The sequence below is a fragment of the Polypterus senegalus genome, chromosome 1 (genome assembly GCF_016835505.1).
Source record: "Polypterus senegalus isolate Bchr_013 chromosome 1, ASM1683550v1, whole genome shotgun sequence".
Taxonomy (NCBI): Eukaryota; Metazoa; Chordata; class Cladistia; order Polypteriformes; family Polypteridae; genus Polypterus; species Polypterus senegalus.
In genome coordinates, this window is record NC_053154.1 from 299,528,996 (window position 1) to 299,555,310 (window position 26,315).

The 26,315-nt window shown below is 39.1% G+C and overlaps 1 protein-coding gene across 1 annotated transcript in view; it reads right to left on the reverse strand.

Moving 5' to 3' along the window:
• fbxw4 (F-box and WD repeat domain containing 4) overlaps window positions 1-16,518 on the reverse strand; it is a 243,968-nt gene extending 227,450 nt beyond the window's left edge. Inside the window, exon 1 of the mRNA XM_039734850.1 lies at window positions 16,164-16,518. Within this exon, the coding sequence (XP_039590784.1) occupies window positions 16,164-16,351 (188 nt within the window). The 5' untranslated portion in view covers window positions 16,352-16,518. The remainder of the gene's footprint in view (window positions 1-16,163) is intronic.
• Window positions 16,519-26,315: the final 9,797 nt, after the last annotated feature.

Genomic DNA, 26,315 nt, shown 5'->3' on the forward strand with positions numbered 1-26,315 from the left:
ACAAACACACACAATTCTTACACACAACCACTAACCTATGAAGGCACGACCTCAGTAGGAGAGTCTTCAGAGGTGGTGCAGTATCTTCAGCAGGTGCGTTGTTGTCTTCTTCCACTGAAGGAGTACTAGGAGTAGGCAGTGGGTATCTGGGTTCGCGGCTGAAGAACATCTTGATAGGCAGTTGCTGGCGCTGTCTTTTCATATGCGTGAGGAGGCTTTTGTAGGGTATTGCCATCTTTAATCATATCCAAGAGTTTCACCTTCTCCTGGATAGTAAGCATCTTCCTCCGGCGCTTAGTTTTATTGTCAGAAGGCTTAGAAAAAGCAGCACATTTAGGAGCCATCGTATGGCTTAGATAAAAGTTCTCAGAAAGCGCATGTGTAGTGACGTAAGCGTGTATGAGAAAAAAAACGCAATACAGTGAAGCCGCGAAAGTCGAAGCGTGATATAGCGAGGGATCACTGTAATGTGCAAAGCACCTATTGAAATAGCCATGTCTGTCTATCTATCTGTATGTCTGTAAGAAATAGCTCATCCTCCACCATGGATGAATTTTATTGACATTTGACAGACTTATTCTTCAAGAAATGGTTGAAACAGTTTAATTTTTGTTACGATATCTTGAACAGATCGCACTCTACAGTTTTAAAATTTGAAAATCTCCATTTAAAAAGTACTGCAAATTTTCAAACTAGTCTTTCTATTATAAAAAAAAAAATCTTGGGAGGGAGACTAGGGAGACAAGACATGATCTTCTCGGAAGACAATTTGACGTCCCATGAGAGACACTTTAATGTCACGGGAGACAAGTCAGTGAGAAAACATTTAAAACAAGTTCATGGACATCTAACCTAGCAGTTGTTGGAATGCTTTTGGCAGATACGCTTCATGTGCTCCCAGCTCTTAAAACAATGACAAGCAGAACATACAGTTCGCCAGGAGCAGCAGCAGCAAGCCAGCAGATGATCCGACCGCTTCTCCTCAGCGTGCGTTCAGGGGGCCCCACCACCCCATTCACAACACGAGTGGCAGAGACATGAAGTGGCAAATTGACAGCTGCCGTACAGGCTTTTAAATGATAGACGCGCAGCGCAACAAGCAGCAAACCAGCAGATGATCTGACTGCTTCTTTTTAGCATGCGTTCAGCTTTGACAGCGGTTACACTAACTTGTATATTCCCGTTTTTCATCACCGACAGCCACTCCTGACGGAAAACAGACCCCTAATACAAGTTAATAAAGCACCAGCAGATTGCCTGTGCAGGTAACAAAGTCTCCGTCACTAGCTGCTTAAGCGGACACCTGACTACATTCTTCAATTGGCAAGTGCAGCGAGGCTTGAGGGGAAAACTCAGTTTTAGCAAATTCCTTTTGCTTTATGAAGTCCTCCCAGCAGCTTGAGTGCAAGCAAAAGATAACAAGTGCATCAGTACCTCAGTCCTCCCAATACTTTAAGTCATAACAGGTAAGTTAAATTATCTTTCTAACAGTAAAAGTATAAAATGAAAGCAATGAATACAAAAGGTTACTAGATATGAATAATTTACCCAGTGATGTTACAAACAAGAGTAATTTAAAATATTTCGGTATTAATTATACACTAATTAAACTTTATAGCAACATTATCTACAGATTATAATGATTCACAGTTCCACAGTCAGTATAATTTAATACAGGAAAGGTGTTGCGGTGACAGTTGCAGTCACAATTTCAGGATCTGTGTCCCAATAAATAACATAAGAATATCAAAATGTTTCACTTTTAACAGGCTGTCCATCTAATAATATACTGCTCTGACAAAACAAACATCTTCACAGTATATTTAAAACAATGCATAGAAGCTCCATGAGGTAAGCATATACTCCTGTCTCTCCACTCTCAAAGTAACATACTTATAATGGGTGGAAAAAACTCACAAGGGTAAAAAGCTTATTTAATAATGTGTGTTAAATATGAACAACATCACAAGGAAAGACCAAGAACCAGACAAAAACAGAGCACTGTCATTTATTTATTTACATATTAACCACTGCGTGTAATCATGGGTTTATCTGAAAAAGTGTTTTTTTTTCCTGTGCCCTGACCTCTCTCTGATGATGAGAAAAAACAGGCATTAAGCAAATTATGGCAGGCTTTATATGTTAATTGGCAATTGTAAATTGTGGTGTGTGTGTAAGTCAGAGTGGTCCTGCTTTCACACACGTATGAGTAGGAGGCAACTAAAGGAGCTGAGTAGTTGTAATACCACCACCAACAGGGGGGTGGGTGGCGTTCTCAGTTACTTGCAGACCATTCCCAGGAAATCCTGCCAGGTTCAGGCACTCTCAATGATGTCACTTCAAGTCCCAAGGATATCACTTCTGGGTCTGGCCCCAGAGAGGACGTCACTTCCTGAACGGGCCTTTAAATCCGCCATCTCTACTATATGTGATCATTTCTGTTTTGGACTCAGTCTTGTCAACAACTTTTTAAAATTTGCTACATTTGTAGCCAGGATATATTATACGGGTGGCTGCCCCAAACCTTCATGATGTCTGGTGTGTTTATTTGTGAACACGGTGATAGATTAAAGTTCTGTTGAAGCCTGTTTCTGCCTTTTGTCAAATCCGGGTGAAACAGCCTTTGGTCCTCAAAACCCAGAAATGTATTGAGAAGGTTCTAGAACCTGCCTACTGACAACTCACCTCAAAATGTGGTGAACCCCAGATCACCAGGTGGTCCCCTAAGTTGTAACAATAAAAATGTCTGGTAAAATACAGGATTGGGTAATGCCAGAGATACCTAGGTAACTGAATCTCTAATGTTAGACAGAGGCTATAAAGTTTACATGACTGGTAAAATTAAAATTACCTCTGCTTTCTTTTTACTTCATGTCAAAGAGATACATTGCTAAATGCATAATAAACAAGTTTTCACTTGTAGGCTCAAAAGACGACATACAAAACTGTGTGCCAACACCATGACAATTGAAGTTGATACTCGATAATATTTATATTTTGCCTTTGAGTAATAAGTAACAGATGACCTCAACATTAAACCTTGAGCAACACCTTGCACACCTGCAACATCTGAGGATTTGTGAGAACTGACGGTCAGTTTAATAAAAATAGGAGGATGTAAGCTTCATAATTCATACAACCGACAAACCTACATGTGCAAGTAAGAATACATTATTCAGAACTCTGATTATTCCAGTTCCACTACAACATAAAATACAAGAGGCAATCCAGAACTTTCCACAAACATTATCTAAGCATAATTCAAAATACTGCCAAAATGCCTTCCCTTTTATCATTGCAGATCAGTTTAAATACCTAGGGGTTAACACCACAAGCAAACATAAAGCTCTTTATCAACAAAATTTTGCTGTCTGCATGGAAAAACTTAAGCAAGACTTCATAGATGGTCAACCCTTTATCTCACTTTAGCTGGAAGAACTAACATTGTCATGATGAATATCCTTCCTTTTTCGATTTCAAAGCATTCCCATATGCACTAACAAATCATTATTTAAGAAGTTAGATTCAATCATAACTTCTTTTATTTGGATTTAAAAATATCCATGCATCCAAAAGGGCAACCCTACAAAGACTTTAGGCAGAAGGTGGCATGGCTTTATCTAACTTTCAGTTTTACAACCTGGACATTTGACACAAATAGACGTACACACACAGGCTTGGTCCGCAATAGAAATAAAATCCTACAGTACTTCGTTATAGTTCTTGCTTTGTTCCCCAATAAACCTGACTGTGCTTCATTCACTCAGAATATGGAACCAATGTAGGAAGTGATGTACTTCAAGATGGAGAAGCTTTTATCTATGGCACCTCTACACAATAACCACCTTTATCCAACCTCTCGAACATATGTAGTTTATAACATTTTGAAAACATATGGGATTAAATCGCTTAGAGATCTGTACATGGATAAAGCCTTTGCATCCTACGAACAATTGCAATCCTAATGTAATTTTCCATCAACACAATTCTTTCACTACCTCCAAATTAGAAACTTTGCTGAAGAAAATCTGCCCAATTTTCCCCACCTCCCACCTGCTTCTATTTCAGAAAAAATAAAGATCAGTCTTGAGGACTCGGATAGCATTTCTGTATTATAAAAGCATTTTAAAGTCCCTGCCTTTCAAATATCACTGTATACAGTGGGAAAATGATCTCTTGCTCAACATTTCAGAAAAGGAGAGGAAGGCAGTCAAGCCAGAATTCACTCAAGCTCCATATGTGCAAAACATACAATTATTCAACTTAAAATCTCATTTAAAATTGTCCAAAACTTTTCAAGGGCAAGGTCCAATCTGAAAACATTGCAATCGAACTCCAGCCTGAATGGGCCATATGTTTTGGCTGTGCACCAAATTATCATCATTCTGGACCAAAATCTTTAAATCCATTTCAGACAGCCTCAATGTCACAATCACTCCTATTAATAACTGCCATTAATAACTGTGTTTGGTAGACTCCCAGATGGTCTTAAAGTGGAGAAGGGCAAACAAACTGTAATTGCCTTTACTTTACTATTAGCACATAGACATATCTTACTCTATTGGAAGAATCCTAACCCACCTCTTTTAAGTCAGTGGACAACTAATGTATACACTATGTGAAACTAGAAAAAATCTAATTCTCACTTAGAGGATCTGTTCAAAACTTGAAAACCTGGCAGGGTCTAATCAATAAAATTTTAGAATAAGTGCTGGGCGGTATAACCAAAATTCTATACCACAGTATTTTTCAAAATTATACCAGTTTCATGGTATTCGACTGTATTTTTTTCCCCATGCATGATTAATTACTGCAGTAGACTGGCTAAGAAAAACCTATTCCACCATCATGAGAACTGTACATTGTACAAAAAACATTTTAATGTGCACACAAGTATTAATACAGGTTTTCATGGCCCCATAAAGTGATATGTTTTCAAGGGGTGGCACTAATGAAGAGAAGGAATCACATTGCATGACAGTTGCAGTCAAAATATAGAACCTTTTTAATAATAAAATAAATAATAGTGCAACTTCCAGTAATAATACTATTACTTCAAGACTTCAAGCCCAGGTGCATTACACAAGTGCAACTTGGTGATGACATCTTTACCAAATGAACCATCATTAAGGCAAATTGCATTTGTATGGACCTTGATTCAAGCTAAGCTATATATAGCAATATATATATATATATATATATATATATATATATATATATATATATATATATATTGTGGCAGTTGGGGGCGCTAGTGCTCCCTTGAACCCTCAGGGATGACTCCAAACACCAGGTAAAAGTCCAATACTTTTTATTATTTTTCACTGTGCACAAAGCACCTTCCACACTACTCATAAACTATTGAATCACTAACTCCAAAACACTAACCACTCCTCCTCGCCCTGACACTTGCTCCTCTACCTCCCAGCTCAGCTCATTGTCTCGAGTGTGGCACCGCCCTTTTATAGCCCCTGACCCAGAGGTGTTTCTGTCCCAACAGTCCACAGTTCCTTATTCCTTCCGGGTCAGGGCAATTATTCCTTTACTTCAACCCGGGAGCATGACATTTCTTCCTGTCACGTGACCGTGACGTACTCCCGGGTCATGCGGCATCACAGAGCCTATAAACCCCCCCACAGCGACTCCTGGGGGTCCCCAAGGTATCCAGCAGGGCTGTGTATAAACACTACAAAGTCCATAAGGCCCTGCTGGACCTCGGGGCACGATCCTGCTGTCAGGAGAGCTCCTCCTGGCGGCCTAGGGGTGCGGACCGGCATGGAACGCCGGCAGTCCTCCACAATATATATATATATATATATATATATATATAAAATAAAACTGCAACTTGCATTTATAATATAATTTGTGGTTTAGCGGATTAAAAAAAATAAGGCCAGTTTTTAAATCCAGTTTGCCGTGTCCATCTCCGTGGGCATGATTGCACAATCACGGGGAGTTGATGAGGTGATTGGGGCAAGTCACACTTGCATGAACGGGTACGATCATTCTCAATTGCTTCATTGGCTTACTGTGGCGTGTGATTAAGGCACTGCGCCCACGGAGACTTATATTCATGGGCCGGCAGAATAGGGGGAAGGAAAAAAAGATAAAACAGAAGGAGGTTAAAGAAGCGAAAAGGCAGTCATGGGAGATGATCCAGACACCAGGAAGGAGAAGGCAGCACAAGCTGGCTGAGGCGCACTTGGGGCTGGTTCGCCCCACTGATTAAGCGTGTAGAGTGAGGCAAGAGAAATGTAAGACCTCCCAATGGATCCGAGAAGCGACTGAGTGAGCGCGAAGGAAGACGGGAGGTGTGCTGACCTTGTACGGTCTGGCTGCGCAGTGTGAACACTGCACAATGGACACTTTTGGTTTTACTTTTGACTGTTTTTAACAAAATCACTTGAGCACCTTCCACCATCCTCTGGCTTCAATGAAATTTGTCAGCTCATCTCGGTCATAACTATCAATGGTGTTGGTTCAACAGACTCCCATGTGAGAAGAGGGAGTCTGTAGGGGACCGGCGTCATCACACTACTACACAGTACCCAGGTACATTACACAGTATTGAAAAAAAATAAAACAAGTACAACTTGGCTTGCAGTATTATCCAGTAGCATAGAAACAGTGTTCACACATTTGAACATAATGGTCCACATCCAACCTTTAAAAACCAAAGAATCTTCAGAGAACAGACACGGCTCCTTTTTTCGGCAAATGTTCTTCTGTGTCATCATGTTCAACTTTATCATCTGTTACAGCTTCAGTTTCAGAATGTTCGCTGTCTATTTTCACCGCTCAATACCTCCACTAACGCATGTACTCTGTTGCATGTGGTTGCCGGTGCAGCACTAAAAAAAGGTCCACTCTTAAACAGATTCCTGCTGCGCCACATTCCGAACGTTGTTTAAGCTATTTAAGCCAGTGTTGATGGCATAAGAAAAATCCAAATCATAACAAAAATAAAAAATGTTTTTTGGTTTGAACCGGTATACCGCCCAGCATTATTTAGAATAAGCACTTAAATTGAGGAAAAGGATTTTCTCCCCCTTGTTTTTCTACTCTTAAAGTTTTACTCTGGTTGTTAGCCTTGCTCTCCTTCTCATGGGTGGGGGTTGATTTGAACTTGGGTTTGTCAAAATACTGCCAAAATGTATGATCAGTAAATTTAACCAGAAAATAAAGACTGAACATAATCCAATGGTTCGCCAGGATTAGTAATTGTCTTTTTGAAGACAATTACTAAACATAATAAAAACCATTTAATAATTTTAATGCTTAAGTATTTGAATTCATGGATTGTATAGTCTTCTAACAGTTAATTAAGCTAAGTACAATGACATTTTAAATTTGCATTTAAAAGATCAATTTTATTTGTGAAAAAGGCAAAAATTTTCAATACAGCGAGCTGATGAGGACAAACTAATATCACAATCAGAACAGAAGCTTAGCGAATTGCTTCAAATATAGATGATAATGCTGCAGCAATAGTAACAGTAGACCTCTGAGCACTTCTCTGTATGCAGTACAATCTTCATTCTACAAGTGAACATGCATTATTAGAGAAGACTGCTTCACTAGTTACTCACGGAACTGAACAATATATATGTATGTGATGCTGAGGCACCTTATCTATTAGCTAACCAAAAAAGCATTAAAAAGACGATCTGAATGAACTAATGTATGTACTTTAGAAATAATCCATTCCATTAAGTACTACCAGGCAGACCAGCACCACCAATAAAGTGATATGCACAACAAAACTAAACAAATAATTATAAAGCAAAATACTATATAGGATAGAAAAACAACAGCCAATGACATTGTTCACAAAAAAGACCCATGGTAAGATCTTCTGACAGTGACAGACATTAGAGCAACCTCAGTGGATTGCCCTTTGGTGCTTTTTTTTGTGAAAGATGTGACTAGAAAACAACAGCGTCATGAATACTAAACAACGGTGGAGGCACATGGCACAGCTAACAGAAAAATAATCACAACAAGCTCTACCGACAGTGAAGCACATTGTACAGCCCAACCAATAATTTTCATCACAAATGTCAGCAAAAAAATGAGCGGTTAGTGATGTTATCTTATCGATCTGGTGTCCTGGGTTCTATTCATGTCTTCATGGGGTTCCCTTCCACAATCCCAAACACAAAACTGCGTTAGGTTAAATGGCAAAATTAAACTGGCTCCATTGTGTGTGTGTGTGTGTTTCCTAGAATAGAGAGGCGATCTGGCAGGATGTTCCCGACCTTGTAGGAAATGATCTGGCAACATATATGCATGCATATAAGTAATCGCAGCCTAAATTCTGTTCGGATTTATGCATGTTAAAGTACTGTCTAGGGTGTCTCTGGCAATAAATAAATTAAATTTAAGCTAACACAAATGAAGTATTTTTCCAAGCACGTTATATGTCAAGGCATAGTCAGGTAAACAAAATGGAAGAGAACTCTTCCATTGTTGAGCCCTGACAAAACATTCCATGCAGTAACACATGGTTAAATTATTTCTCCACATCTAATATAGAACCCCAAGATGCCTAGAGGTTAAGATTATTCAGACAGAAACTGGAAAAAGAAAAGAAAATCAGAACCAAACCTTTTTCCAAGGATCTTTACTTTCTTAAGAAGCACAAGCATATTCACACTAAAATGAAGCCCCACCCAGGCAGCATCAGGTATAAGGATCAAGCAGTGTTTTATAGGATGTTTTATAGGATGCTATACAAATCTTACACAGTTGATATAGAGTTATACTGACAGATTTTTGGCAACCATTAATAATTCATCAGTTGCCCAACAAACTGAAGAAATAATCCAAAAACACCATTAAAACAAATGTAAGGAAAAGACCACAATATACACAGTAGAAAAGTGACAGATCAGCCTAATTTGAGCAAGCTTTTCTTGTCATACTATTAAACAGCATGCTTGGATTTGGTGCACTTTATGTAATATATTTATATACACACACACATACAAATATGATAATTATATGAAATTACTCTTTACTATTCTGCATATAAAAAGGTACAGATTATTTTAGGTCATTATACATCTACAATGTACATTTGCCTGCTTTGGAATATCCAGTGTGCATTTATTAGTGCATATCCTACAAACTAAAATCAATAGGGAGACAGGCCATGTTAATCTGATGTCTTTCACTTTCATGGAAAATGGGGCCAGTATTTATATACTACTCACAAAAATAAAGGGAACACTTAATCATCAAAGTCTAACAGAAATCCACAGTCTGGCAGAAATCTAGTGATATTAAGAAAGAGGGGGATCTCTTCATTAAAGAGAAGGTCACAGAAACTAAACTTTCATCTGCTATAAACAACACAGACAGTCCAGATGAAATTCTGATAAATGACAGGAGTGTTAAGGAGAAAAACCTGCAGTGGACTTTGGAAGCCACACACTTGTCATCTCTGCTAGATCATGGGTCTGCAGGTGAGCCTTCAATTAAGGAGGCAGTGGGAACTGAATTAAAACCAAGAGTACATGAGGGAGAGCTGAAACAGACATTAAATAATCAGCATTCCTCAGAAGAAAGTCCAAAGACCTTCAGGAAAACACAGGACCTTCAGATCCAAGAGTGGAGTCCCACAGGAAAAAAATCTAATCATTGTGCTGAATATGGAAAGATATTCACTGTGGCATGGAGCTTTAATGAGCACCAAAGAATTCACACAGGAGAAAAAACGTTCCAGTGTACAGAGTGTGGGAAGGCTTTCAGTAGGACTTCAAACCTTAAAGCGCGCCAAAGGTTTCACACAGGAGTAAAACCACATCTGTGTTCAGAATGCGGGAAGACGTACAGTAGGGCGACCCAGCTTAAAATTCATCAGAGAATTCACCTGGGAAGAACGCTGCCTCAGGATTCATGTGGCCCTCCTGTTAGTACAAACCTGATAGCCCACTCTGGACTCGACACCTTGGATTTGTGCAGTCAGAATGTAGCCAGAGGTGCAGGCCCTGGGGTTTTGAAAATCGAAGAGAGGGTCACAAAGCAGAAATAAATAAACACTAAGTCAAATAATAAGTTAAGAAGCATAAATGATTGTGAATCAAAAAGGGAATGGGTTTGCAGGTGGTGGTCATAGACAATCACTCTCTCTCCTTATCCTTCCTGTCCGATTCTTTTCTAGTTTTGTGTTTTGCTAGTGATCTTGTCACTTCTGGTAGCATGAGGCAGTACCTGCAGCCAATTCAGGTTGCAAAGGGTAGTCCAGCTCCTCCAGGATGGCACATCCACATGTAATGTGGCAAGAAGGTTTCGTGTGACACCCAGGCTGAAGAGCATGGAGGACATACCAGGAGATGGGCTGTTACACGAAACTGTCAGAAATAGACTCCCAAGTGGCAGGAGGACCCAACGTCCTTTAGTGGGACCAGTGCTCACAGCCCTTCACCATGCAGCTCGAATGGCATTCACCATAAAATAACACAATTTAATAATAATAATACATTTTATTTATATAGCGCCTTTCCCATGCTCAAGGCGCTTCACAGAGTCTTAGAAAAAAACAGCAGGGTATATGTAACATTGGATACATATGTTTTACTGAATAGAACAATGAAATAGAAAACAAAGCATTAAATAGAATAAAGGACAATAAACCAGAGTAAAATACTAAAGTCAATACTAAAAGAAAAACCTAACAAATATTCTAATTTGTGATATAACACACACAAATTATCCTGAGCACCTGGGCAGAGAGGTAAGATGAAAGAAAGGGCAGAATGTTAAATTAAGTTAAAAGCCTTCCTAAATAGATGAGTTTTAAGTTGTTTTTTAAAAAAATGAATGGAGTCAACTGATCTAATTAATTTTGGGATGTCATTCCAAAGTCTGGAGCTGAAGGCCCTGTCACCCATAGAGTGCAGGTTAATGTGAAGCACAACAAGATTACCAGAACCAGAGGACCTTAGTAGGCGAACAGGAGCATAGTGATTTAGAACCGATGTAGTCCAGTACAAGGCCATTTAAAGCTTTGTAGGTTATTAATAGAATTTTATATTCAATCCTGTAAGACACAGGGAGTCAGTGAAGGCAAAGCAGGATGGGCGATATGTGCTCGCTGCTGCTGGCTCGAGTAAGGACTCTTGCAGCAGAGCTTTGAATCAACTGGAGCTGTGATATAAGATTAGAAGCAGCACCAATAATCGGTACGGGATGTGAAAAGCATGGACAAGTTTCTCAGCATTAGAAAAGGAGAGTAATGAGAGAACACAGGATACTGTATATTACGGAGATGAAACCAAGAAAGTTTCTTAATGTGGTTTATGAGGGCGGAATAAGAAAGGGAGGAATCAAAAATGACACCAAGGTTCCTTGCATCAGAAGAAGGACTGATGAGATCACCATCAAGAGTGACTGAAAAGAAGCTCATTTTCTTAAGTAGCGCTTGAGTTCAGTTTTGTTACAATTTAATTTTAAAGAGTTGTGTTCCATCCAGGTTTTAATTTCACTGAGGCAAGTTGTTAGCTGAGAAAACTCTAGATGAAGTTGCACTTTTGACATTGAAATAGAGTTGATTGTCATCTGCATAAAAATAATAACCCAGTCCATAGCTACTGTAAATACAGAAGAGAAGAGGGCAGAGCCCTGAGGAACTCCTTGTGTGACTGGTGCTGAATTTGCAGGTCTGTCATTGGCATCCCATTCCCTTCACAGATGAGAGCAGGCTAACACTGAGCACAGAGACGCAGTGGTGAACGTTATGCAGCCTGCAACATCATCTGGCATGATGGGTTTGGTGGTGGGTCAGTAATGGTCTGGGGAGGCATAACCTTGGGGGGTTGTTACACAGACCTCAACATGCCAGGCAATTGTACCCTGACTACTATTAAGAACCGGGAGAAAATCCTCTAAGCTACTGTCAGACCTTACGGTGGAGCAGTGGGCCCTAGATTCCTCCTGGTGCAGGACAATGCACGGTCTCATGTGACCAGAGCGTGTTGGCAGTTCCTGGATGATGAAGGCATTGATGTTATTTACTGGCCCACACATTCCCAGATCTGAATCCAATTGAGAACCTCTGGGGCATTATGTATTGGTGCATCCGATGCTGCTGCCAAATAGCTCCACAGACTGTCCAAGAGCTCACTGATGTTCTGATCCAGGTCCGGGAGGAGATCCCCCAAGACACCATCCCCCGTCTCATGAGGAACATTCCTAGACATTTTGGGGAGTGCATACAGGCACATGGGGGCCATACACACTACTGAGTCACGCAAGTTGGATCAGTCTGCGATTTCAATTTTTGACTTTGATTTTTGGTGTGATGTTGGTCCCTCAATGGTTTGGTGATTTTGGTTTCCATTGACTGTTGTTATATTATTTTGTTCTTAACAAAGTACACAATACTGTATGACTCAGTAAAGATGTTCCACTGGAATATTTCATTCATCATGGGTGATTTAAGCGTTCCCTTAATTTTTTGAGCGCTGTATTTTGAACTGGACAAAGCTACTGTACCTCAGTCTCAAGAATGCAAGGAAGGGAACATTAAAAATTTAAAATACAACTTAAAAGTCATGAATAAATACCAGGAAAGTGCCTAAAATGGCTTTTAAATACTGAGATAAAATGTAAAAGATTACAAGTACAGGTAGTCCCCAGGTTACGGGTCCCCAACCGACATACGACTTACGAATGGGCGGCTCCCAGCGGCAAGTGGTGACCCGTGAACCATAGTCACTGGGGCCACAGCTATTGCTCGTGTGCAGAACGGAGACTTGATGGGGTGGTTCGCTGCAGGCTGGATGGAGCGGAGAGGGACATTTCACAACTCCCACACCACACACGGCTGCCCCGTTCGTTCCATGTGGGCGCGTGGTGATGCTGCAAGCAGTGACCTGGTTGTAGTTATTGAGGGTGAACGGGGCGGAGGGGGGATAGCATTGTAGGGTGCCTCGGGTGGCTGCCTGTTGAATGGGGGCGGTGGTGGGCGATTCACTACCCGCCTTCAGCCGCACCATGTTCGTTCTCGGTGGGTGGACGCTGCAGGCAGCATATTGTAGTGGAGGTGACTGTGTGGTGGTGGACTGCCCCTCACCGCCCCCATTTATTATCAATAGCAAGCCTGCTTGTACTGCTTGTACACATAGCAGGAAGTTGTCTCTTGTCAGTACATCAGACGTGTTGACGATGGATGCCTTCCTGCTATGATAGCATGTACAGTGCTGTGCAGAAGAGCTCATCTTAACCTTTTGTCTTCACCCTTCAAGAATGTATCTGAAACACAAATCTGATGCAAGTGCTGGTGATACAGTAAAGAAGAGAAAAACCATCACCATTGAAAATAAAGTAAAAATAATAAAAAGGTCACAGAGAGGTGAAACTCCATCATTCATTGGCAGAGCACTTGGTTACAGTTGGTCAACAATAGCATTTATTAAAATAATGTACCTGTTCCGACAAATTCAACTTAAGTACAAGCCTACAGTCCCTAACTCGTATGTAACCCGGGGACTGCCTGTAAGCTTAAAAGCTTGTGGCGTGTAATGAAAATTGAGTATGTGGAGAATGATAAATGAACACATAAAATCAAACAGATACATAAATAGGAAAATGAGGTAGGAAGACTAAACATTGACCCAACTAACAAAAATAAGTATAAATCAAATTGCAGGAGCATAAATACAAGCACAAGAAGAACAAGCTTTTAGAATCCAAGACAATCTGATAGGCAGGAAACACTTTGCAATCATAAGCATCTCTAGCTGCTTAGATTCATTAGAAACTGATAGCCCCTGCTGACATAGCCTCATATTTGAAAAATAAAGAGAAGGCAGATGAAAGGTAAGATTGGCTTACAGTCCAACTGGCTTGAGTTCGGCAACATATTTACTTAGAAAAAAGTAAAAAAAAAATAAAATAAAAAAAAATCATATTCTTTCTCTATATCCTAAGCCTGTAAGTCATTAGAGCCATTTGTACCTAAACACTGGTGACATATTGGATATCCATCTCTATTGGTAGCATGTAAAGAGTACGAAACTAGTTAGCCAGCGAAGTTCATCCAGAATTAAGCAATTACTGGACTTACATGAGATACTGTAGATTACGAAAAAGGTACTTTGCTGCAAAATAACGTAGAGGGAAAAATAAACATATATGACAGCTACGAATGAGCCAAGTTCAGTACGGTCATGGGGAAAAATAAATCAGTTAATGAGAACTATAATGATTCATATAAAAGGTAAAAGTCATGGGAGTACCTGCTAAACCACAATGAAGGCAAAAAACATGTTCACTATTGTTTCCTCCAACAGTCCAAAAACATGTTGTTAGATGGAAAGACTCTTTATTGGTCTTGTGTGAGCCTTATTCAGGTTTCACCCTACTTGTTTGCATTGTCATCAGAGGGTCCCACTCCCTGCATTCAGAAAACTGATTAAGATGAAGTGGACAAATTTGGTCCAAATGTTAATAAATATTCTGTTAACATACTACTATGTACTGCAAGTTCATTTTTATGACAGTAAACTTATTAACGTTTATTTCCTTCTAATGTGTCCATCCATTCACAAATGCTACAAACCCCTAGGTATTGAAGGATCTTGTGTTACAGACTTTGCTACTTTGAACTGTGTCTTTGCTTTTTTTGTTACATACTTTGTAATGGTGTACTCTATGTACAATGCTACATAAAACAAAGTTTGACTAATAAAAATACATCCAAGCAAGTGTACACGTCTACTAAGGAATTATTTGTTTTGGGATATGTTTTTGGACTTTTGAGGCATAAAGGCATAAATGTTAAAAAAAATTGTATACAACAGTGATGAACGAGCCAAGTTCAAGACTGTCACGGCTGAGAAGAAAAATCTTTTAAAGAGAACTATCATGATTCACATTTGAATAAACATCATGGAAGTATCTGCCAAGGGCCAATGAAGAGAAAAATGTGTTTCCTCCAACTGTTCCAGAACATACTGTTAGAAAGATTGACTGTTAATGAAGCATGATTGAGCCTCGTTCTGGGTACAGGTTAGACCCTACTTTGTTTATATATTATCATGAGAAGGTCCCTCTGCCTTTGTCTGTATATTGGAACAAGTGCATTTGAAGAAAGGATGAATGACTTGCTATTTTTATTCTGAAATAATTTGTGCTAAAACTCCACCACTTTTGTTATTCTACTCTGGAATTAATGGTATTTTTCCTTCACAGTTATACTATATTTTCTTCAGTAAATACTGGCATTTTAGAGTAATGGGTAGCAGTGCATTCTCAGTTTTCATTCTGGGCTGGATTTTATTATTATCATTCTGGAGTTATCATGTTTTGTTTAAGTTTCATGCAGATTTCCTCATATGGTTTAATGATGCAGTGTTCTGATTATTATGACTTGAAAGAATCCCAGCAGCACAGAGCACAAGGCAGGAAACAGCACTGTCCATTGGAGGGTACACTCATGTACACAACCAGACACACAATAGTCAAATGTAGAATTGCCACTTAACCTAACAAGCACACAAGAGACGCTTAAACACATCCATCCTTAAATTTTCTGATCTAACCTAATCTAATCTTGTATTGAAGGATGTTTAATGCTACCCTGGCAGCAAAGGGCACAAGACAGGAATCAAGGGGACACCCTTCCATCCAAAAACACAAAAATACTCATATTAGGCAAATACTGAGTAACCAACAGTTTGGAGTAGCTAACATATCTGTCTTGAGAAATCCACAGGGACAGAGAATATGCAAACTCTAAAGACAGCAACCGTGCATAGGATGTGGCACAAAGACATAAATGTTTGGATAACCATTGGCCTAATGTACGTGTGTCCTTCTGTGGACTGGCACTCCTGCCCAGGTTGATTACTGACTCCTATCTGTTGCTAACAGGACTGGTTAAACTGCACCAAGGCTGATCATGGTTGTTTCCATCTCTTAGACGAACTTTAAATAACCTTTAAATTATAGCACGTGATTAGATTTAAAGCAATGATATACAAAGTTACTATATCAGACTACAACAAAGTACTTGTCACGCGAGTAGCCACAATTCGGTGACACGAGCTACGCGCTTTCATCGCGATTCGACCTAAGCAAAACAGTCGGGCCTCAAACAGTTGTTTTACTTTAGCGGGTCTCACAAGATTAAAATAAAATGAAATCATCAGTCTTACAGATCTAGCCCTTGTTTCGTTAGTCCAGTGTTGATGCATTCCTTGGCGATCCTTCTCCACACTGCGTCCCTACCGGTGAAACAGTAGAGTTTCCTACAGACCTGCGACAGGCAGCTCAGAGCTTGACAGTCCAGATAGCCCAAGATGAGGTAAAGAATATCCTCTGGAAGTTGAAACAGTAGCAACATTTCCAAATGCTTGGCGGACTTATTTGCAAATTCCGCGGTTTCTTTTTGTGCACTGGTTGTTCCGACAGACGGTATTGACGTTCGTTAGTCTTCTTTTCCATGTTTTCGAAGCGGGAATTCAGACAGAGCGCGGAGAGGAAGCCATCATAATAACAAACTGGGGCGGAGTCAATCAGTTGTCACTGTGAACCAGGATGTAAACACACATGACCGGAAGAGGAGGGATCTGCTGGGGATCCGGGAAGGATTTAGTGAACCAGTTCCAGCTGTGGATGTTTAATTTACCTGGATTGTGATATGTCGATGTGTTTTCCAATTTTTAGATTTATGTCAGACATTTCACACGGTGAGAATCATCTTTAATGGCTCAAACTTTGTAAAGTTGTAATAATACTGAAATGTCTGTGAAGGTTATTTAAACTGTCTTATTCAGTTCAATTCAGTTTATTTTTGTATAGTGCTCTTCACCGAGCATTGTGACGAGTTCACAAATAAATGCAAAAATAAACTGTAGCAAGTACTGTTTACATAATGAGTACACAAATAGACAAATTTATTTAAATAAACAGGAAAACAAAGTAGTTTGATTAACATATATGTGTATATGAGACTGTATATCAGTACGTTTAACGGTCTTTATATCCTTCTTAGTCCCATGCTCACCGCTTATATTTATTAGGTTGCAAGCATTAATGGACAATTTGTAAGATATCATAAAATTTAATTTTATTTAATATGAAAAACCTTTAGCAATTCACAGGTATCCACTAAAAACATTTTGGATTTTTTCGTGTGATTTTTATGTATTTGTGGGCTCTGAATTAAAAAATGAAAACCATTTTTCCCATCCAACCATCCATTGTCTAACCCGCTGAATCCGAATACAGGGTCACGGGGGTCTGCTGGAGCCAATCCCAGCCAACACAGGGCACAAGGCAGGAACCAATCCTGGGCAGGGTGCCAACCCACCGCAGGACACACACAAACACATCCACACACACATTTTTCCCAATTAAGTAAAATTTTTCAACAAAATACATTTTTATCTACCAATTAGTTTTTTTTTTTGTTGTTTTCTCACAATAATTAATTAGAGAGAACATTGTTTGTCCCCTGGAGGAAATTTGGATTTTTACAGAAGCTCATTAAATAAATTAATAGATTGATAGATAAATATATTCATACATACCGTGGTTTGACCGCACACCAAAATGACTAAAAAGATAGAAGACTTTTGACTTGGCAGTCACAGTCACAGTGAGACATTATGCAGTTGTATTTCTGTTAGTATAAAGTGCATTTCTTGACACACTTCGTCTGAATAATTCATTGGCTGAAAGTCCTCAATGTCAGTGTGTCAGAGAGATGCTGTGTGGCATTGTTCATAATGGCACTCAGTTTTGTTTAATTTTTTCCTTTGCTGCTGCCTCCAGGCATTCCAGAGTGTAACCTTCTGGGAGTGGTTCTTAGAGTACTAGGACCACAAGTACTGTTACTTGTTACATGTTACTGATACTAATTTTTCAATGTTTTGTGAAATGGAGTAACTTTGACTGCTTTCATCCCATTAGGGGGTGAGCCTCTAGTTGTTTAGGACCTGAAAGTATTGTGTTATCTTAACTGGGGCTCATGCAGTCAAGGCATTCAAAATTCCTATGTTTTCTCTGTGAGTGGGACAGCAGAGCCAATAATTTACATTGGTTTCATAAGGAATGGACAGCTAGAAAAAAAGCTACAGCTTAGCACCAAAAACATTATCTGACACTGCTTTGTGTTAAGCTTGGTTTAATAAAAACAGTTTGTCTATCAAAAGATGGAGTCTTTTTTATGTATTTGTGCAAAAAAGTTTCTGGGTTTGTCTAAAGCTACATTGAAAGAGGGCATTTTGTGCCTGACCTGATATTAGTTAACTGATTTCTGATGCAAATGTTGATGGTGTGATAAACAGTCTGCAAGAAGAGGCTTACGTTTTCAGGTAACGATAAAGATCCAAATTATATAAAAACAATTATTTAAGCTTAAGGGTCTGGGTGGCAACATGAGTCACAAAGTTCACATTTTGGATTTGCGTTTGGATTTCTTTCTTGATAATCTTGGAGCAGTGAGTGAAGATCAGGGTGAAAGATTCCTGCAAGATATCAAGAGCATGGAAAGAAGGTACTAGGGATGTTGGGATATTATGATAGTGAAAAACTGCAGGGTGATTCATAGGGACGTCTCAGAAAAAGTGCTCAAATGATGTGCCACCAAGCAAAGTTTTGGGTCAAAAAACTAAGAAGTGATATAAACATGAGAAGTTAATATGTAAGTCAGTGTATTATGTACAGTATTATGGTTTTGTTTACATATATGTTAAAAATATTAGATTAAATAATTGTATGTTATATTAATTTAGAACAATATTGTTTGCATGAATAAATTGTGTATGTTTTTAAATGTTATTGGAATTTCTTTCCAATTTTTTTTTATCTAAATGTGACATGATGGAAATAATCTAGTTCACACAATTAAAACAATTTCCTATTAGTTTAACTTTGCAGACCTGTTTTACGTATGCTTTCTCAAAACCCTCTTAGTTGCATTTCAATGCCGAAAATTATGAAAAGATGGTAATTTACTAGAATACATGTTTATGAGATTTCATTCATAAATTAGGTTAAATGTTATTGAATAAGGATTGTAGTTTAAAAATACTCAAACAGAAGAGAAATTTTGCCACCCAAAATAAAACAGAAAAGTTTAAATTTCCATATTCTGTTTTCATCCTGCATCCCAAAGATATGTAGGTCAGGTTAATTAACAACCCAATATTGGCCCAGTGTGGTTTAGTGAACCCTAAAATGAATTAGCATACTGCCCAGGGTTGGTTATCCCTTGTGCCCAATAATTCCAGTGTTGGCACAGTCTCCCAACTACCCGTTAAAGATTAGGTGGTTAAAAAATGGATGGGTGGTTGGATGAAAAATATGTAATATTTTAAACAAATAGAAAGAGGGATCTGTCAATATTTGAATGAATCATATTAAAGAAAATAGAAACACTATCAATTTTGTAAACCTTTTTTATATTACATGGCAACATGAGACCAGAGCCTATCTCAGCAGCATCAGGTGCAAGCCTAGAACCATGCAGAGATGGAATGGATGTTAGTGCTCCCTATTTACATTAATACACTCTAGCTGTCATTTAAATGAGATGTATTAGCACATAACACTCTTAGCATGCAGTTCAGAATAAAGATATTGTACACAGAATAAAATTGATATTAGTGAGTGGGTTCTATAAAGGCAAACTGGCACGTATGTAATTTATTAGATCGTAATATGACTTTTTTGTTTTACATAGCACATCTTCTTCTTCTTCTTCTTTTGGCTGCTCCTGTTAGGGGTCGCCACAGCAAATCATCTTCTTCCATATCTTTCTGTCCTCTGCATCTTGTTCTGTTGCACCCATCACCTGCATGTCCTCTCTCACCACATCCATTAACCTTCGTTTAGGCCTTCCTCTTTTCCTCTTACCTGGCAGCACTATCCTTGGCATCCTTTTCCCAATATACTCAGCATCTCTCCTCTGCACATGTCCAAACCAACACAATCTCGCCTCTCTGACTTTGTCTCCCAATCGTCCAACTTGAGCTGACCCTCTAATGCCCTCATTTCTAATCCTATCCATCCTCGTTACACCCAGTGCAAATCTTAGCTTCTTTAACTCTGCCACCTCCAGCTCTATCTCCTGCTTTCTGGTCAGTGCCACCGTCTCCAACCCATATAACATAGCTTGTCTCACTACCGTCCTGTAGACCTTCCCTTTCACTCTTGCTGATACCCATCTGTCACAAATTACTCCTGACACTCTTCTCCACCCATTCCACTCTGCCTGCACACTCTTTTTCACCTCTCTTCCACAATCCCCATTACTTTGTACTTTGATCCCAAGTATTTAAACTCATCCACCTTCGCCAACTCTACTCCCTGCATCCTCACCATTTCACTGACCTCCCTCTCATTTACACACATGTATTCTGTCTTGTTCCTACTGACCTTCATTCCTCTCTTCTGTAGAGCATATCTCCAAGTCTCCAGGGTCTCCTCAACCTGCTCCCTACTATCGCTACAGATCACAATGTCATCAGTAAACATCATAGTCCACAGGAACTCCTGTCTAATCTCGTCTATCAACCTGTCCATCACAATTGCAAATAAGAAATGGCTCAGAACTGATCCCTGATGTAATCCCACCTCCAACTTGGAAGCATCCGTTACACCTACCGCAGACCTCACCACAGTCACACTTCCCTCGTACATATCCTTACGTACTTCTCTGCCACTCCCGACTTCCTCATACAATACCACAACTCCTCTCAGTCACCCTGTCATATGCTTTCTCCAGGTGCACAAAGACATAATGCATCTCCTTCTGGCCTTCTCTAAACTTCTCCATCAACATCCTCAGAGCAAACATTGCATCTGTGGTGCTCTTTCTTGGCATGAAACCATACTGCTGCTCACTAATCATCACCTCACTTCTTAACCTAGCTTCCACTACTCTTTCCCATAACTTCATGCTGTGGCTCATCAATTTTATTCCCCTATAGTTACTGCAGTCCTGCACATCCCCCTTATTCTTAAATATCGGCACCAGTACACTTTTTCTCCACCCCTCTGGCATCCTCTCACTTTCCAAGATTCCATTAAACAATCTGATTAAAAACTCCACTGCCATCTCTCCTAAACACCTCCATGCTTTCATAGGTATGTAATCTGGACCAACGGCCTTTCCATTTTCATCCTCTTCATAGCTGTCCTTACTTCCTCCTTGCTAATCCGTTGCACTTCCTGATTCACTATCTCCACATCATCCAACCTCTTCTCTCTCTAGTTCTCTTCATTCATCAGCCTCTCAAAGTACTCTTTCCATCTGCTCAACACACTCTCCTCGCTTGTGAGTACGTTTCTATCTTTATTCTTTATCACCCTAACCTGCTGCATATCTTTCCCAGCTCAGTGCCTCTGTCTAGCCAATCGGTACAAGTCCTTTTCTCCCTTCTTAGTGTCCAACCTCTCATACAACTCATCATACGCCTTTTCTTTAGCCATTGCCACCTCTCTCTTCACCTTGCGCCTTATCTCCTTGTACTCTTGTCTACTTTCTGCATCTCTCTGACTATTCCACTTCTTCTTTGCCATCCTCTTCCTCTGTATACTCTCCTGTATTTCCTCATTTCCACCACCAGGTTTCCTTTTCCTCCTCCCTCATTCCAGATGTCATGTCAAGCACCCTTCTTGCTGTCACCCTTACTACATCTGCTGTAGTTTCCCAGCTGTCTGGTAACTCTTCACTGCCACCCAGTGCCTGTCTCACCTCCTCCCTAAACTCAACCTTGCAGTCTTCCTTTTTCAACTTCCACCATTTGATCCTTGGCTCTGCCCTCACTCTCTTCCTCTTCTTGATCTCCAGCGTCATCCTATAGACCACCATCCTATGCTGCTTAACTACACTTTCCCCTGCCACCACTTTGCAGTCTTCAATCTCCTTCAGATCAACTCTTCTGCATAGGATGTAATTTACCTGTGTGCATCTTCCTCCACTCTTGTACATAACCCTATGTTCCTCCCTATTCTTAAAATACGTATACATCACAGCCATGTCCATCCTTTTGGCAAAATCCACTATCCTGTGACCTTCTTCATTCCTCTCGTTCACACCATACCTACCCATCACCTCCTCGTCTCCAGTGTTCCCTTCACCAACATGCCAATTAAAATCCGCTCCAATCACCACTTCCTGTTCCTTAGGTACACTGTTTATCACTTCATCCAACTCACTCCAAAAATCTTCTTTCTCACCCATTGCACACCCAACTTGTGGTGCATATGCACTAACAACATTCATCATCACACCTCCAATTTCCAGCTTCATAATCATCACTCTGTCTGACACTCTTTTCACCTCCAAAACACTCTTGACATACTGTTCCTTCAGAATAACTCCTATCCCATTTCTCCTCCCATCCACACCATGACAGAACAATTTGAATCCACCTTCAATGCACTTGGCCTTACTCCCCTTCCATTTGGTCTCTTGCACGCACAATATATCAACCTTCCTTCTCTCCATCATATCTGCTAACTCTCTCCCCTTGCGAGTCATACTGCCAACACTGCCTACCCTCCGTTCCACTCCACTCCACTCTTTACTTTCCTCCTCTCCTACTGCCTCCGGACACATCTCCTCCCTCTTCTTCTCCTTCTTCTTCTTTGGCCAGCAGTAGCCCAATTTCCGCCAGCACCCTGTTGGCTAACAGTACTGGTGGCGGTCGTTGTTAACCCAGGGCTCGACCGATCCGGTATGGAAATTTGCATTGCTGTGTAATTCTGATAAATAGTGCTCTGTAGAAATCAATGCAATTTCTCCCAAAGTGGTTTGGATGATTAATGTGTTTGCAATTAATATGGAGAATGCATGCTTTAATTGCCTTTATCAATAGTGAATTTCAACATTCAAGATAAAATATGTTACATTTCTTTTGGTTTTTCCTTTGGGAGCACAAACAGATAAAGTGACTTACTCATGTTCACACAGTGTAAGTAGCAGAAATTCAATCTATAGTTGCAGGGTTTGGGGTCCAATGCTTTAACCACTTAACCACACTGGTTTGCCTTTTTGTAGAATAAAAACATATGTTCTTCTAGCAAAAATAAAATTTTTTTAAAGGACAAGCATTGTTTTTTGGCATTTATTTTTCACTGTGGAATTAACATAATATAAAATCCTCTCCTAGAATTGTGATTTTGTTCTGGTTAATATGAAGGGTTATCTGTGTAAACATTAAATATAATCACACTTATATAATTTAAATTGAATTACAATACATATTCATGTTGTGTAGGTCATTTTGTCTTATAATTTAAAATATCTCAATTAAATCATTCTCTCTTTTTAATATACCATATAATGGAGTTCATTACTTTTTTTCATAATCAAGCCAAAATTAAATTAAATCAGAAAACCAGTTAGAATTGTGGTGTGGCAAAGGGGCGTCAACATTAAGGGTAACCGAAGTTTCAAACATAACTGTTTCTCAAGCTGTCAAAAAGTACATGATCTAAAATGAGTAAATGCAATCTCTTACTCTGTACGGCATTATTAGCAAAAAGACTAGCTTGCTCACATTGCCCTACTGCTACTCAAGAGCCTCTATGGCTTGCCCAAGCAGGCCAGTAACATCACTTGTATCAATTTTAACCTCTTTTCAGCATCAGTATCCATCAAATGTTTAGCAAAGTGTAGATGAATAAAAACAAATAAAAATGGATATAATATGTTCTCACAAAGAGAGAGAATAAAAAGATACGAAGAATCCAAGCTCATTGATTGCTTTAACTCTGAGAAATGTCTGCAGTTTTCACTATTTAGAATGATAATGCAGATAAGTAGCCACGACTCAACAATTTAATTGCATTAAATAACATGAGACTAATTAAAGTAAGAGAAACCTTTTTAAGCAAGACGAGAATTGCACCTCTTCCCATTTCCTTGGAATGCCTTTTGTTACTGCTGTTGATGCCAATTGCCCCACCTCTTGACAACAATCAGTCATTTGATTTCTGTAAGTTTTGGCACAATTAACTCATAGCCATTGAAAGAAAAACCATGTACTTAAAACCGACAATAAGTGATATGTAATGAGTGTATTTTTCTAATGAACATGAATTGAAATACAATTCACTTTTGTATTGTGTTTCAGATTTGCAAGATAATTGCATTTCATTTTGAAAAGCAATTTATCATTTGATTTCTGTTTAATTATGAAATCAGAATAATGTCCCAAAGTTAAACATATGACACAAATATATGTAGAATTTCAGTATATTTTACATGTTGAATTAGATTAAATTTTTCCAAGTATAATTCTTCTGAGGATCATGGTTTTTAATTTCTTCATCTAGCCATCCCTTTTAAGGGGTTTGTTAAGTGATATGCAGAATGCCTTGCCTATGGTGTCCTAGATGCTGAATTGTCTGTCCTCTAGACCACAATTTGTGATGTTCGAGGACTGTTTCTCTGAAGTAAATTTGAGGAACACTGGAGCACTACAAAGAACAGTCTTGTTAACTTTTCTGCTCATCCTGTATGTCTCATACTATACATATAAAAGCAGGTTTTATCATTTGCAGATATTCTCAGATGATTCTGCACTTGTGGGGTTGATTGATAAGGTGGATGAGACAGAGCAAAACCAAGGAACTGGTTATTGACTTTTACAAAACCAAGAAGCCTCTATTGTCAGTAACTATTCAGGGAGTGGATGTGGAGATGTTCTCTTGGTGCATTTATTTTGGGGTCCATATCGATAACAGGCTGGACTGGTCTAGTAACACAGAGGAACTACTTTATATAAGAGGACAGAGCAGTCTCTCGTTTCATAGGAGATTATGCTCCTCTACATGTTCTTCAACTATGTGATGGCAGTATTTTTTTAATTGATATTAATTAAAAGCAAATAACAATCTAAACAATCAAATCAAACTTAACAAAACAAAATTTCATCCTCCACCCAAACGAAAGAGAGGAGTGCCAGACAACAGAGAGTATATTTTTCCCTGATTATAGAAGCTTATTCTAAAATGTTATTGATTAGATCCTGTCATACTTTAAAAACGTTTTGAACAGATTCTCTGAGTGTGAATTATTTTTTTTTCCCAATTTCAAATAATATTGGATATCAGTTACTCACTGACTTAAAAGTGGTGGGTTGGGATTCTTCCAGTTGATCAAGATAAGTCTATGTAAAGGCAAGGTAAGGTAAAGGCAATTACGATTTGTTTGTCCTTCTCCACTTTAAGCCCATCTGGGAGCATGCCAAACACAGCTGTGAATGTGTTAGGAGGGATTGTGACACCGAGGCTCTCTGATAGGCATTCAAAGATTTCCGTCCAAAACAGCCTTAATTTGGTGTACACCCAAAACATGTGACCCATTGAGACTGAAGGTAGATTGCAGCATTCACAGGTTGACTCTTGCCCTGGAAACTTTTTGGATTGTTTTAATTGAGATAAATGCACACGATAGAAGATTTCAAGCTGAATAATTGAGCGCTTTGTGCATATGGAGCTAGAGTGTATTCTGTACGTGGCTGCCTTCCTGAAAAGCTAAGTGAAAGATCCTTTAATAATTGTGTCCTGCGATCTTTGAAAGCAAGGGATTTTAAAAAGTTTTTGTTTTTATAAATTTTGAACATGCCATCCATGTCTTCAAGACTGATCAGTATTTCTTTTGGAATACAAATGGGTGGAAGGTGAGGGAGATTGGGCAGGTTCCCGTGTAGCAAATTATTAGCTGAAAATAGTGGAATAATTGTGTTGATGAGAAGTTCAATTTGAAACTTAATTGCTCGTAGGATACAAAATCAGTATTGATGTATAAGTCTCTAAAAGTTTTAATCCCAGACATTTTCCAAGCATTAAATACTGTATATGTTTGAGAAGTGGAAAAGAGTGGTTGTCATGTAGAGGTGCAACAGATAAGAGCTTCTCTGTCTTAAAGTGCTTCCTACATTGGTTCCATATTCTGATTAAAAGAAGGGCAATTAGATTATTAGTATATTGACAATAGATTGTATTTGCTGGATCACAGAGCAGGAAATATAAAGAAATACTGCAAGGTTTTTATTGCATTGTGGACCAGACTTATGTATGTTCATCAGTTTGTGTTAATGTCCAGGTAATTAATGGCCTGTGTATTTGCCATCCAGTAATAAAATTGAAAGTTAGGTATTGCCTCGACCACTTCCACTTTAGTTCATTGTAGAATCGCCCTTTGGATCTGTGGATGTTTCAGATTCCAAATAAATGAGGTTATGATTGACTCTAATTTCTTAAAAAAGATTTGTTAATGTATATGGGGATGCTTTGAAATAGTAAAGAAGCTTGAGAAGGATGTTCACCCTGACAGTGTTGATTGT